Source organism: Eubalaena glacialis, chromosome 16, assembly GCF_028564815.1.
Source record: "Eubalaena glacialis isolate mEubGla1 chromosome 16, mEubGla1.1.hap2.+ XY, whole genome shotgun sequence".
Lineage (NCBI taxonomy): Eukaryota > Metazoa > Chordata > Mammalia > Artiodactyla > Balaenidae > Eubalaena > Eubalaena glacialis.
The window spans coordinates 71,191,926-71,208,320 of record NC_083731.1 but is presented as its reverse complement, the minus strand read 5'-3'; the positions used below and the strand labels follow the sequence as shown (position 1 = coordinate 71,208,320).

Below are 16,395 nucleotides of genomic sequence, written 5' to 3'. Positions count from 1 at the left end.
ACAAAAGACTTTAAAGGATCAAACTGTTTCCAAGTAACTAAACTGAGTCCCAAAACACAGCTCGAGAATAGTGAAAGGAATATAAAAATATCCAGGACCCAGTAAGGTAAAATTTACAATGTCTGGCATCCAATAAGAAGTCATCAAGCAGGCAAAAAAAAAAAACCAGAAAAACATGACCCTTAAAAGGAGAAGTATCAGTTAACAGGAACAGTCCTAAAAAGACATAGATGTTAGAATTAGTAAACAGGAACTTTAAAACAATTATTATAACTATATTCCATATGTTTAAGAAGGTAAAGGAAAGCACAAACATGTTAAAGAGAGATATGGAAGATTTAGAAAAGGATTCAAGTCAAACTTCTAGAGATGAAAAATATAGTACCTAAGATTAAAAATATAGTAGATGGAATTAATAGCAAATTAGACATTTTAGCAGAAAAAATTAATGAACTTGAAGACATAGCTATAGAAACTATTTCAAACGAAACAGAAACAAAAACATCTGGAACCAAAAAAAAAAAAAAAAAAAGAACAGAGCATCACGATGTGAGCTGTGGGACAACTTCAAGAGACCTAATACATGTGTGACTGGAATCCCTGAGGGAAGGGGTGGGAGGAGTCAACAAAAACATTTTAAGAAAATAATGGCCCCAAATGTCCAGATTTGATGAAACCTATAAGCTCACCTTTCGAAGCAGAACTCCAAACAAGAGAAACATGAAGAAAACTAAACCAAGGCACACCATAATCAAATTGCCTAAAACCAGTGATAAAGAGCTGCTGTGTAAGAAGCACAACTACTCTAAAACCAAAATGCTGTAAGATGCATAGTTTCTCATATGAGAAGCCCAGAAGGATGAGATGAGGAGGGAAAAAGAAAGGAAGGGAGAGGTGAGCACATACCAAGAAGCAGCAAGGTTCCAGACTTGCGAGTTAAGAAGCATCTTGGAAGTGGATCCCACCTCAGACACCAGCTGATACTACGTGGTCAGGGATGAACTGCCCAGTCAAGCTCTTCCCAAATCCCTGACCCACAGAATCATGAGCAAAATAAAATGACTGTTTTAAGCCACTAATGTGTCATCCAGCAATAGACAACACTTCTAATGGCTCTTTTCTGTCAACATTTAATCCTTCCTTTCCCAACTTAAAAACTAATCTTCCCTCCACCTCACATACCTCCAGCTATACGTTTACTTCCCTTCTCAGACAAGACTGATGAAAGCTATCTATAATGACTGTCTCCACTTTATCTCTCACTCACATCTCATCCAAATTCCACTGCAATCTACTCCTGCCCCCACCACCGCTTGTAACAGTCCTCGCTACCTTCACCAGTGGCTTCCTTGTTGCGGAAACTAATGAACACTCTTCAGTTCTTACTGACTGCTCCTGCAGTATCTGAAACAGCAAGCACTCACTCAGACCTTTTAGTACCCTCTCTCTGAGAGAGAGAGTATGACACCACTTCTGATACTCCTCCTGTCTCTGAGGAGGAATATCAGATTCCTCAATCTCTTTTATAGGCTTCTCTTTTCTGTCTATCCCTTAAATGTTGAAGCTCCTCAGGATTCTATCTTTAATATTACCAGATGCATAGGTCCCCTACAAAAGGTTTTTATTTGAGGAATTAACATAATGAGATTTGTTCTGCATTTATGAAAAAATTTCTCTGGTGGCTGTGAGAGAAATAGTATTAAGGCAGCAAGAGATGTGGGGAGATCAACAGGAAAAGTCCACAGTCGCCCACAAAAAAGACCATTTAGAGAATAAAGTACCTGGTCTACTTCGGTTTACAAAGATTTTACCGAAAAGATCGGATACAGTTTGAATATACTGAAAGTAAAATATCCAAATCTCACCTCATCATCTGCTGGCATTATAAACTGCTTAGCAGGTTTAAGAGGTCTAAACATCTGGAAGTCATTCAATCTAACACTTAGGTATGGTTTATTTTAAACCACCTCTAATCCTCCAAATTTCCAGAGAACAAGATTTCACTAGGTTTTTCAATAGATTGTTTAGCATTTTACATTCATATATTGCCTGTTAATCTCTCTGGGATCAAAAGAAACAGAAGTGTGCTTATTCCTTCTTAAAGTTATTCTGTTCTTGATTTATTATTTCTCAAGACTGTGAAATAAAGATACTGAACCCTTTTCCCATGCAACCATTAAAAGTACAATGATGTTCTTTCTTTCATTAAATTATCAACAGGTAAAAGTAAGTAATATATCACTTGATGTTTCCCTAGGTAAACAACACTGAATATGTTCTTATAAATCACTACAGTTTAATGAGAGACTCTTATTATAATACAGAATCAAAAAACCATGAAAGTTTGCTCTGATTCTTGATCTGGATTTTGATATCATGGGTGTGTTCAATTGCTCTGATTCTTGATCTATTGTATATGTTGGTAATGTGGGTATATTTAATTTGTAAAAAATCCTTTGAACTAAAACTTGTGATATATACTTTTCTGTATATATGTTATACTTCAATAAAGAAAAAAATCCTAAAGCCTGTGAAAGCTCAAATAGATCTATAGTATGTCTCTTCTCTAAAATGTCAATTATTCTCACAGGAAAAATTCACATATTGTGTTTGTGTAGGATGACTTATCTTCACAGTTACCCACTACCGCTCCATTCTTTATAATTAAAACAGTAGTATGTGTTGATTTTTTAAAAATCCAAACATTAAAAATCATCTATAATTTCATCTCCTAGAAATACCACACTTAGAATTTAAATTCAGAGGCTTATTATGACTTCCACATCATCCTATTATTTAAAAATTATACCCTTTTCCAGACTTTGTGCATGTCACTTTTTCTCCAAAAATTCTCAAAAATAAAGGAATATTGTTTTGAATCCTAGAACACCAGTAACTGAACTAAACAGGCTTGAGCACAAGCAGTTGTTAAACCATACGTTTCTACTATTTCCTCCACAATTTTCAGAGTCCATGTCTTTTCTATATCCTCACAATGTCTATCTCAATGCAAGGCATACAGCAGATGTGTACTGATGGAAATAAAAGTAGTTCTCTAAAAGAAATGAGAATAGTCACTTTCAGATGATACAGTGATGTCTTGATTTCAATTTCCAGGAAGAGAGGGCACAACAGCCTCTGAAAAGTACTCTATCTGCTTGTTTCATTTACTGATCTACTTATTTATTTTTGCTACTTTCATTTAACCCCCGGATTCTGAGAGTTTTCTCCTAACCACTCCTTTTCTTCTACAGTGGAAGCTCCTGTATAAAGGAGTTACCCAATTCAATCTTAGCAATACAATGTCTTTCTATCAACTTCCCATACTTCTCTCCTTTTCTATCCACTCTGTCTATACAGCAATACAAGAAAAGCACTAAGAAACAAGCTACTCTTAGCCATTACATTTTTAAAATATCAAAAAAGTAAAACTTGGTTTACATGTACAGATTAGGATTCTAATATAACTAAAGTCTTAATTTTTCTATTGCCATTTCTATATACTGATAAAAATGAAAAGATATATGCTTAGCATGCAACAGTTTCAGAAGAAACCAACTCTATATTAATCTACAAACCTGATGATTAACAAAGTATTACCCAACTATGACGATTTAAAGAGCATAACAGAAGAACTTCATATAAATATTTTCCTATTACTACATAGGAAATGTCACCTTTACTAAAATAAAGCCTTATCAATAGCTTATATGCTATAAATAGACTACCTACAGAATATGCTTTGTGCCCTTATAATGTTATAAAGAATAACTATAGTTGTGTAGATTTTTGGATTACCTTTAACAATGGGACAAAAAAAATCAGGTTAAATTGAACTAAAAATCTGTATTTTTAAATCATCTCAATAACATAATCTCAATTTTTTTCATCATTTTGTTGAAATTTTAAGAGCAGACATTTAAATTTTCATACATAACACCTCTATTTTAAATAAAGTTCCCAAATACTTTAAAGAATTCTGCTTTGTTTTGAAGTGCCAAGCTTTAAGAAAAGCTATTCATAAATAAATCCCTATATCAGACAGCCTGGGGAGCTCAAAGAAAACTCCATTCTAATATTCCACTTACTTCTTGGGCTATACACTGAAACTACATTATTCATTAAATTGCATATTTGTTCTTGAGGTAAATGTTAACAAATACCTCTCACTAACAGATAACTATTATCCATATGCATATGAGTATCTTTAACTATTTTAGCTAGTTACTTACTGAGAGCCATGCAAGGGATTCCATGATTCGATGTTCACATCGTTCTAAATGTTTAATCATTTCTCTGGTCAAGTTGGCTTCTGCTTTGATAAAACTTTCAATCACTTTGTAAAAATCAAAAGCTTTTAAATTAAGTACATTCAGAATCCAAGGGAAGGACAAATCTGTTCCAGTATCCAGATTCTGAGATGTACTTCCTAAAAATGAAAGAAAAACGTAACTTAGGTATGAAATGTTAAGCCTTGAATGACATATTTTTCGGTTTGAAGGTTTTATCAAACAAAAAATTAAAACACAGTAGAAAGGCTAAACAAAAATTTTTATTTAGAACAGAATTTTTTATTCTGGGGTCCACAGACTCCTAGGAAATAGGCTTCCAAAGTTTGAGTGTATGTGCATATATGTCTTTCCTGGATAGAAGGCTCACAGCTTATATCAAATTTTCAAAGGTTTAAACACCCTAAACTTGTATCCGGGACACGTTTAACATCTAACCAGCAATGCATTAGCATATCCATTTTAGCTGTCTCATTAATCCTTGATTAAGAGAGGAAGTGATTCTTTAAGATTTTGATAATTTGATTGGTTAGAAAATATCTGTTTTAATTATGTATTTCTTGGTTATAAATGAGGATTCACAGTTGTCCATATTTGTTTACTAATTTAAGTTTCTCTTTTATTATATATTTGTATCCTTAGATAAATTTTCTTCTTTTGCTTTTTGCAAACAAAACTTTTTTTTGACATTTGCAACATTATTTGCAAAATAATACATGTTTAAAATTATGTTTAAAAAAAAAACCACTATTGGTGGCCTCTGTTCTGTTTATCTGGTGGATTCTAGCTCCAACCTTTGGTCTCATAACCACAGAATATATATGTAGCAGTGCTTCCATATCAGTGGAAGCTGCTCAATAGTACTCCTCAGGCATTTTACAGTCTCATAAGTCTTTGAAGGGGTTTCAATAGGTACATTTCCTGGATTCAGGATAGCCCAGAATAGGGGTCTAGTGAAACTATTCCCAAGATGACATGAAATAATTCAGGTTAATAAACCACTTTATGGTGACCACATTACGGTAACCAATTACATTCTTCAGTATATACTGATCTAAAATATGCATTTCTTCTCCTTAACTCCTTAACTTCTCCATTCCCCCCACCACAAAAACCCATACCACACATTAGGTAAGTTTTTTTTTAACTTTAAATTGAACTGAAATGTTTATTTACTAAAATTTAACTTACTGCTATATGTAGCCATTACAACCTCGAGAGCGCATGCCAACAAAGACATATGAAAGATGTTGTCATTCAGGAGTTTGCTAAAGGAAAAAAAAGAATGATTTTGTAACATTTCCTTTTAAAAAAAGAAGAGATTGTTTTACTAAAACAAAAATTTACCTAAAATTTTGAATGGATAATCGTTCTTCTTCCTAAAACAGATTAAAAAAAAATTAACTGAAGCCTTCTTTGTGTCAGCATTAAATTTTTTTTCTATTATGTTCTTTTTAACTTACTGATTTAAGCATGGATTCCATTACTCGGTAATACAATCGGACTCCAAGTTTGTATCGCTACAAAGAAAGAAAAAAAATTAGATCCCACTATTTTAGAAAACCATAACAATTACTAATTTTTTAAAAGTTTTCTCTTGAGACACATTCCTGACCCTTCTTAGGAATATGGCTACCAAGAGATCACAAAAGCTTGCTTGTCTAAAACTCAAGATTTAAGTATAAAATGACGGTTTTAACATTCCTGATAAATTTTCAAGAGAAGGGGTCCAGTATTTGGTTTTCTATCATTCCACTTCAGTCTACATCATTCAACAGATATACGTGTACTAAGAATATATTACATACCTGGTACTATTTTAACCATTTTACATACTAATGTAATACTTCTTGTGACCTAGAACACATATTTTCAAGATAGCTCTCCAGGATTAAGAGAATAGTCTCTTTCCATAAAACTGGTCAAAGGCAAAAATCAGACCTACCTGATCTTATAAGCAAGAAGTTATCAAATAACTAGTTTTCATTAGTCCAAAGAACAGTCAAATTTTAGATAAACACACACACACACCCCCCCAAAATCCTTCATTCCAAATTATGAGTACAAATTTCATATATAACCAAAAAGAACTTTTAAATATAATGGTTTAAAACACAGATGGAATCAAAATATAACCTCACTACACTGAAATAAATGTGTATAGTAGATTACAGTTTTCAAATATATCTTATATATTATCTCATTAATGCCACAGAGCAAAGCAGAGCAAATATAGAAACCTGAATCTCAGAGAAGTTAGATGACAGCTCATATATGATAGAGCCAGATATAAACCCAGGGCTCTGATCCAGAGCCCACTGGCTTACCAAATATTAGTTTTAGATTTTCTGAAATAATAATAGCAATAGTAAAAACAACATCATTTAATAATATCACTGATAAATGGCATGTATAATATGATTCCATTTGTATAAGTATATGCATACATGAATATTCATATATGTAAAAGTTAAAGAATATACACCAAAAACTTAATGTTAGCAAGATTTTGATTTTTTTCTTACTGTATTTTTTAAATTTTCTACAATTCTTCTAAAATTTTCTGCACGTTTACTTTTGGTTTCTGTAATGGAGTGAGGGGAGCTGTCCCATAAAGCTTTCCGTAAGTAGCAGCATACACAAGCAGCTGGGATATGGTATCTGCCAATATTTTATACTATTGGACAGATACTATTACAGCATTTATACAATTGGGACAGATGTTGTATTTGAAATTATTTACTATATAGTGGCACTAATCAAAATGAACTCAAGTTACCTGTGATCCAATTTCCATACATCCCTGTCCCACAGCTTTAGCAAATTTCTCTTTAAAGATGTACCCAATATCCTTCACTCTTTTCAGGATACTTTCCTTTGGATTCACTGTGCAATTCTTTAAGAAGGAAAAACATAAATTAACATTGAGAATACTGTTTAATCAGAGAATTAACATTTTCTGTTCTATAGTACATGACTTATCACTCTCAATTGTTTATACTGTGGAAACACTTCCACAATAAACTAGGTAAATACAACTACTGAAAATATGAGGAACATAAAGGATTCCATTCTGGGATAACAGTGACCAAAAAATACTAGAGTACAACTAAAAAACTCTATTATCTAAATTTTCTCCTGGCAAGTTAGGGAAGAACAGATTTGTTAGCCCTTTCCATTATCCATCAAAAACAGCCTCACAGATATTACAATTGATACCACAGAAATACAAATGATCATAAGAGACTACTATGAACAATTGAATGCCAACAAACTGGACAACCTTGAAGAAATGGATAAATTCCTAGAAACATACAACCTTCCAAGGTTGAATCATAAGGAATAGAAAATCTGAAAAGACTAATTACTAGTAAGAAGAATGAATAGGTAATCAAAAACCTCCCAATAAACAGAAGTCCAGGACCAGATGGTTTCACTGGTGAATTTTACCAAACATTCAAAGAAGAATTACTATCAATCCTTCTCAAACTGTTCCAAAAAACAGAAGATGAGGGAACACTCCCAAACTCATTTTATGAGGCCAGCATTATCCTGATACCAAAACAAGGACACCACAAGGAAAGTAAATTATAGGCCAATATCCCTCCTGAATACAAATGTAAAAATCCTTAACAAAATATCAGCAAACCAAATTCAAGAATACATTAAAAGGATCTTATACCATGATCAAGTGGGATTTATCCCAGTGATGGTTCCATATCTGCAAATCAATCAATGATATGCCATATTAACAAAATAAAGGATTAAAATTATGTGATCATCTCAATAGATGCAGAAAAAGCATCTGACAAAATTCAACATCGATTTATGATAAAAACTCTTAACAAAGTGAGTATGGAGGGAATGTACCTCAACATAATAAAGGCCATACACGACAAGCCCACAGCTAACGTCATACTCAACAGTGAAAAGCTGAAAGCTTTTCCTCTAAGGTCAAGAACAACACAAGGATGCCCACTCTTGCCACTTTTATTCCACATAGTATTGGAAGTCTTAGAGCAGTTAGGCAAGAAAAAGAAATAAAAGGCATCCAAATTGGAAAGGAGGTAAAACTGTCATCATCTTCAGATGACATGGTATTATATATAGAAAACCTTAGAGACTCCACAAAAAAACTGTTAGAACTAATAAAAAAAATCAGTGAAGTTGCAGGATACAAAATCAACATACAGAAATCAGTTGTATTTCTATACACTAATAACAAACTATCAGAAAGAGAAATTAAGAAAACAATCGCATGTACAGTTGTATCCAAAATAAATCTAGGAATAAATTTAACCAAGAAGGTGAAAGTTCTGTACAATGAAAACTTAAGACCCTAATGAAAGAAACGTTAAAAGACACACATAAATGCAAAGCTATTGCATGCTCATGGAGTGGAAGAATTAATATTGTTAAAATGCCCATACTACCCAAAGCAATATACAAATTCAATAAACTTCTTGTCAAAATTCCAAGGTATTTACACAGAAATAGAACAAACAATTCAATACTGTGTGCAGAACCACAAAAGACCCCAGATAGCCAAAGCAATCCTGAGAAAGAAGAACAAAGCTGGAAGCATCAAACTATATAATAAAGCTACAGTAATCAAAACAGTTTGTTACTGATATAAAAACAGAGCTCAATGGAACAGAATAGAGAGCCCAAAAATAAACCCATGCACGTGATCAATTAATTTACCACAAAAGAGCCAAGAATATACAGTAAGAAAAGGACAGTCTCTTCAATAAATGTGTTGGTAAAACTGGAAAGCCAGTTTCAAAAAAATGAAATTATACCACTGTCTTACACCACACACAAAAATTAACTCAAAATGGATTAAAGACTTGAACATAAGACCTGAAACCATGAAACTCTTAGGAGAAAACATGGGTGGTAAGCTCCTTGTCATTAGTCTTGGAGATGGTATTTTGGAATTGACTCCAGAAGAAAAGGCAGCAAAAGCAAAATAAACAAGTGGGACTATTTCAAACCAAAATGCTTCTGCACAGTAAAGGAAACTATCAACAAAAAGAAAAGGCCACCTACTGGATGGGAGAAGATATTTGCAAACGATATATCTGATAAAGGGTTAATATCCAAACATACAAAGAACTCATACAACTCAACACCAAAAAAAAAATTTTTTAAATGGGCAGAAGAACTGAATACACACCTTTCCAAAGAAGACAGACAGATGGCCAGCAGTCACATGAGATGCTCAACATCACTAATCATCAGAGAAATGCAAATCAAAACCATAATGAGATATCACCTCACGTCTGTCTAATGGCTATTATCAAAAAGAGAACAAATAACAAGTGTTGGCGAGGGTGTGGAGAAAAGGGAACCCTCGTGTGCTGTTGGTGGGAATGTAAATTGGTGCAGCCATTGTGGAAAACAGTTTGGAGGCTCATCAAAAAATTAAAACCAGAACTACCATACAATCCAGCAATTCCACTTCTGGGTATTTATCCAAAGAAAATGAAAACACTTAATTTGAAAAGATATGCACCCCTATGTTCATTGTAGCATTATTTACAATAGCCAAGAATAGAAGCAACCTAGGTGCCCACTGATAGATGAATAAAGATGTGGTATATATATACAATGGAATATTATTTGGCCATAAAGAAAAAACAAATTTTGCCATTTGTGACAACAAGAATGGACCCAGAGAGTATTATGCTAAGTGAAGTAGATCAGACAAAGAAAGCAAATACTGTATGATTTCACTTATATGTGAAATCTAAAAAAGAAAAAAACAAATGAACAAACACAACAAAATAGAAACAGAGTCATAGAGATAGAGAACAAACAGGTGGTTGCCAGAAGGGAGGGATGTGGGGAAAGAGAGAAACAGATGAGGGAGATTAAGGGGTACCAACTTCTAGTTACAAAATAAATGAGTCACAGCTATGAAATGTACAGTGTAGGGAATACAGTCAATAATTATATAATATCTCTGTACAGAGACAAATGGTAACTAGACTTACCGTGGTGATCATTTTGAGATGTACAGAAATATCGAATCACTATACTGTGCACCAGAAACTAACCCAGTGTTGTAGGTCAATTATACTTCAAAAAGAAACAAACAAACTCATAGAACAAAGATCAAATTTGTAGTTACTAGAGGCGGGGGGGTGGGGTAGGGGATGGGGGAACTGAATGAAAGCAGTCAAAAGGTACAAACTTCCATTTATAAGGTAAATAAGTACTAGGGATGTAATGTACAACATGATTAATATAATTAACACTGCTATATGTTATACATGAAAGTTGTTGAGAGTAAATCCTGAGAGTTCTCTTCACAAGGAAACAGATTTTTTTTCTATTTCTTTTACTTTGTATCCAAATGAGATAATGAATGTTCACTAAACTTATTGTGATGATAATTTCATGATGTATGTAGGTCAACCCATTATGCTGTATACCTTAAACTTATACAGAGCCATACATCAAGCATATCTCAATAAAACTGGAAGAAAAAAATGTCTATAGCTTCTAAGATTTTACTTACACACAGAAGAAAAGATGGCATTAATTTTTAAAATGAAGACACCTGAACTAATAAAGAAGCAAATTCAAAGAAAAACTTAATGGTCTTCAAGATATGCCCACTCTGAAATAGGCCATTTGTAGTGTACATAACACTTTGCAGTTAAACTGTTGCGCTTCATTTAATGTTAAGCTTTAAACTGAGCTCTGGAAAATGTCTTTGAGGCAGAATTTTCTGCCCAACTGAAGTAGTTTAAAATAAAAAAGACTTCCTACATACTCCAAATGTTGGAGGAAATATTAAAAACAATATTTAAGAAGAGAGAGATTATCATTCTTTTTACTTCTACCATTATCCCTTCTAAAAGTTCTAAGTAACTGGGTAGCTATGTTTGGGAAATATTCTTGTGCTACAGATAACCCACAAATAAAAGCAACTTTATGCAAATTGGACAAACAAAATCAGTTTTGAGCCAACACAATTATGAATATGATGACAGAAAATACTCTGTTAATTCTTGGGGGGGTGGAAATATAAACAAGAAGACAACAAAGAATACGACAAAACCACAGGCAGCTTATGATATTAAATGCAATGTTAACCACACAAAGCACTTACCGGATAAGCCAAATTTTAGTAAGTCTCCTAGCCTCATCCAACTGCCACAGATGAGCATGTCAGTGGCTCCCAAGCCTCACTTGATTTTAAAGGAGTAAAGGAGCAAACAAGGAATATAGACACTAGTTTTCATTCTCTCTCTTCCTCTCTCCCTTTTTTGAGGGGAGGGAGGCTAGCAGGGGTCCTTCAGATATCAAACTCAGGGTCCATCAGGAGTTGCAAACTACAATGCACACAGGGCCACTCAAGAAATGTAAATGAAAGTGGGCTAAATAAAAAAGACTGTAGAGATATGGCAAATGTTAAATCCTGTCTAATGTCACATTCAAAGAAAATATCTTAAAAGAGCCAGAGAGAAAAGATAGATTAACTATAAAGGAACAACAGATGGACTGACAGAAAACATCTTAGTAGCAAGGAGAGCCAGGAAATAGTGAAGTAATATCTTCAAACTACTAAGAGAAAGTAAAAGTCAGCCTAGAATTGAAGATCCAGGTAAACTACCTTACAAAAAATAAGAGTAAAGATATTTTTTAAAAAATGTTTATTTATGTATGTATGTATGTATGTTATTTATTTATTTGGCTATGCCGGGTCTTAGTTGTGGCATGTGAGATCTTAGTTCCCTGATCAGGGATCGAACCTGGGCCCCCTGCATTGGGAGAGCGGAGTCTTTACCACTGGACCACCAGGGAAGTCCAAGAGTAAAGATATTTTAAGACAAAAAACAAAACAAAACAAAACAAAAAGCTTGTTAAGTTCATCCCAAACTAACCCCCACTAAAGGAATGATTAAAAGATGTATCTGAAGAAAGAAGAAAATAATTATGAAAGTGAGGTCTAAGTTGTAAAAAAGAATGGTGAGCAACACAAAAAGTAAATATGAGAAAATCTAAAAATAACACTGTCTAAATAAAACAATACTACTGGGGCTTCCCTGGTGGCGCAGTGGTTGAGAATCTGCCTGCCAATGCAGGGGACACGGGTTTGAGCCCTGGTCTGGGAAGATCCCACATGCCGCGGAGCAACTAGGCCCGTGAGCCACAATTACTGAGCCTGCGCGTCTGGAGCCTGTGCTCCGCAACAAGAGAGGCCGCGGCAGTGAGAGGCCCGCGCACCGCGATGAAGAGTGGCCCCCGCTTGCCGCAACTAGAGAAAGCCCTCACACAGAAACGAAGACCCAACACAGCCAAAAATAAATATAAATAAATAAAAATTAAAACAAAAAAACAATACTACTAATAATATCTAATTTGGAGAGTTAAGAAAAGCAAGAAATAAGATAATAGACAACTACATGTTGGTTGGGAAATGGGTGTTTAAAAAAACACTCAGTATTTTAACTTCTAATTTCAAATTTATTTGCCAAGATATCATAATAAATAATGTTTCATATATGGCTTACATTAAAATAGGAAATCAGATTTTCTGACGGTTGATCACTTGCTGAATTTAAGATCATCATTAATTGCTGGATAGTATTCATGACAGTCCTAGAAAAAAATAGGAAGAAGTGTTAAGCAATGAAGGAATAAAAAGAAAAAATGATAAGTATCTATTTCATAAGTTACACATATCTTCAATCTCACTGTCTCCTGTTTATCTTTAAGAGGTTCTCTGAAATAAGACTTTATAAAAGCCTTAGTGTACTGCTGTTTATGAGGAATTACATTTTACTTAAATCTTTAAGAAAGCATATGTCCATCATCAGTAAGTTTATAATTAAAGAACTGATATGCTTATTTACTAATAGAACTAAATATCAACAAAACAATTGATAAAAGTAATGACATTATTTTAAGAATAAAACATAAACTGGCATCAAAATGGTAATATTTTAAGAAAACATTATTACAATTAAATATTAAAAATTTTCAAATAAAGACGGTAAGATATTCAGTAACTCAAGTAGAGAACCAAGTGACTGTCCTTTACAGAGACCTTCAAGATGAAAGCATACATAATTTTAGAAGTCATCATCACTAAAACATAAAAGTAGGTCAATCTCTTAAGATCTCTTTAATTATATAATTGTGTGTGTGTGTGTGTGTGCACGTGTCTGTGTATGGTATACAGTAAATATTAATGTTCCAATTTTGGAGTAGCAGTTCATTGCTACTCTGTAGGCACTGTTTAATGATGCAAAAAACTGTAGAATGTTTATAGCCAAAGGGTTTTTAAATATTATTTAATAAAACATGTTCAGTGTTCTCAGTCAAGCCTCTCTAAACTGATATCTACACTTCTTCAACTTTTAAATATATTGCTTCTATGACGTGTACATGTACTTATCTACTTAAGCCACAATGACTAAAGCCATAAGTGACCAACTGCTAAAACCAAAAGATCTTTTTTATTTGTTCTGATACTTGATTTTCTTGAGGTATTTGACACTCTTAAACACTTGCTCTCTTCTGAAACTCCCTTCTTCCCTTGGCTTCTTTGGCTTCATTCTCTGGCCTCCCCAATCACACCTCTCATTCTCTTTAATCTAACTTCTATCTCGTCCTTAAATGCTAGCATTCTTTAGGGTTCAGCCCTTAGCCAACCGTTATTGCTATTATGCACCGTCACTTCAGGCAACCTCATCTGTTTTTCTGGTTCTTTTTTTTTTTTTTGAATTTTATTTTATTTATTTTTTTATACTACAGGTTCTTATTAGTCATCCATTTTATACACACCAGTGTATACATGTCAATCCCAATCTCCCAATTCATCACACCACCCCCCCAACCCTGTTTTTCTGATTTTAACTCTCCCTGATGATTCCCAAATCTATAAGATCCTTATATCCTACTACTTACTACATTATCTTCTTCATATCCCATAAATGCCTTAAGAATAGTATTCTAAATATGAATTCATCAACTATTTATCAAACCTGTTCTTGCTCTTTCATTCCAACTGCCTATCTCTTGGTTCAGATCTTCAGCATCTCTCAACTGATTTACTGCAATAGAGCATTTTGAGATTTTGACTATGTCTATGGCAGCAGGGTCTAGGCATATGTACTTTTGAAAAAAAAAAAAAAAACTCCTCAGGTTATCCTAATTTGCCTAACCACTGTGACAGACTGACAGGTCTCTCTATTTCTCACCACACCCTCCTCAGTCCATCTCTTCACAAACTACTACCATGTAAACTTTCAGAAATCAAGTCTGATTTTATCCTAGTCCTGCTTAACACCCAGGTATAGCAACAGGCCATATCCTGCACAAGCTAAAGTCCAAACTTCTGAGTATGGAATATAAGGCCTTTCATGATCTAGTACCCACCCTCCTCTCCTGCCATTTCATCTTCCCATTTAGTCCATCAATACAGAGCTGCTTATAGTTCCCCAGATGCATCATGTTGTTTCATACTTCCATGCCTTTGCACATGCTGCCAGTCTCCTGTGACACAAACTTACATGTTTCAAAATTCAGTTCAAATATCACTTCATAAAGTCCCTTCTGTGCCATCTCATTAACTTGTCCTATGTCTCTTACTATATTTAAACAAAAATGTATTTTTATGTGTTTATGTAGTCATTTGAAAAAATTACTGATTGTTTTACTATGTACCAAGTATTGTCCTAGGTCCTAATGATTAAATGGTGAACAAGAAAGTCATGGTCCATGTGGTATGGACTTAAAGGCTATTGTGGGTATTGACAAAAACAAGCAAACACACAGATGAATTTATAATTACAAATTGTGATACATACTTTGAAGGAATAGAACAGGATGCTGTGAGAAAGAATAATAAAGGAAAATACTTCAGAGAGAAATAAGTCTTCAAAAAAGTAGTATTTGTGCTGAACCTAAAAGAAGGGTAGTAGCTGGCAATTCATAGAAAAGAAGGAAGAGTTTCAAGAAGAAACAAAAGCAAATGTGAAGGTCACTGAGTACAAAAGAAGATTTTGGAGAGTTCAGAAAACTGGCTAGTACATAATGAGCAGGAAAACAAGACGAGGTTGGAGAGGTAACAGAAGCTAGATCATATAAGGTCTTGTAGGCACTGTTAAGGAATTTGCACTGTATTGCAATTGCAGTAGGAAGCAATCACAAACTTAACAGCAGGGTGAACATGATCTGATTTACATTTCTAGAATATTATTCTGGGGGCTCTCTGGAGAATATATTTGGTGATAGGGAGAGAGGAATAGTCATGAGAGTAAAAACAGCAAGATCAGTTAGTAGACCACTGCAAAAATTCCAAGAGAAGGAGAGAGATATCTTGGACAAGGGTGGGAAGAGTAGGAACGGGAAGCAGTAGATGAACTCACATACTCAGGAGGCAGACTCCACAAGACTTGAAAACATTAGGTGTGGGGAGCAAGTGAGGAAAAGGACACTAAAAAATGGCTCCAATCTTTCTAGGTTATATACAGAGCAAATGGTGATACTTTTTTTTCTCTTTTTTATATACTGAAATGGAACACATTCTCATTCTAGGTTATATACCTTAAGGACAGACAGAACTACGTCTAATAATCATATCCTCAGCAACTAGTAACATGTCTGGCATACAAAGAGCACTCAATATATATTTGCTGCATGTATATACAAATATATAATGAAACAAATGAATAAACCCGAAGCACTATAAAGTACTGAATAAATAATTATAATGAAAATCAAAAGTAAGAAAATTCATACCGAACTGGAGTCTGTGGAAGAATCACATTTACCTCTTCATCGGGGTTACTTTTTCGTGGTGTTCTCTGTATTTCAAAACTAAATAATGATAAGCAAAGTCATTCAGACTGAAAACTTACAATTTGTGATTTATGAGTCAAAAAAGCAGTAAAGTACCTTCTGTTGACTCATAACATCATACAAAATGGTTAAGTAAATAATAGAAGTGATAGGAAATAGATGATCCAGAAGCTGCTTAAATAAATAATATTTTATTTTTTTCATCATAATTTTTAAGTTGGGTTTCTTTCCACTAGGTTTACAACAAACGGTGTACCAATCACTAAGAAATTTTTTGAAAGTG

General features: G+C 33.9%; 1 protein-coding gene across 6 annotated transcripts in view; it reads right to left on the bottom strand.

Annotated features, from left to right (window-relative positions):
- RB1 (RB transcriptional corepressor 1) overlaps window positions 1–16,395 on the bottom strand; it is a 138,451-nt gene that overhangs the window by 63,177 nt on the left and 58,879 nt on the right. For all 6 annotated transcript variants that reach the window (XM_061170714.1, XM_061170716.1, XM_061170717.1 and 3 more), the window contains exons 11-17: window positions 16,053–16,130; window positions 12,818–12,905; window positions 7,069–7,185; window positions 5,753–5,809; window positions 5,637–5,668; window positions 5,481–5,557; window positions 4,233–4,429 (exon numbers count right to left, since the gene is read on the bottom strand). In XM_061170714.1, the coding sequence (XP_061026697.1) occupies window positions 4,233–4,429; window positions 5,481–5,557; window positions 5,637–5,668; window positions 5,753–5,809; window positions 7,069–7,185; window positions 12,818–12,905; window positions 16,053–16,130 (646 nt within the window). The remainder of the gene's footprint in view (window positions 1–4,232; window positions 4,430–5,480; window positions 5,558–5,636; window positions 5,669–5,752; window positions 5,810–7,068; window positions 7,186–12,817; window positions 12,906–16,052; window positions 16,131–16,395) is intronic.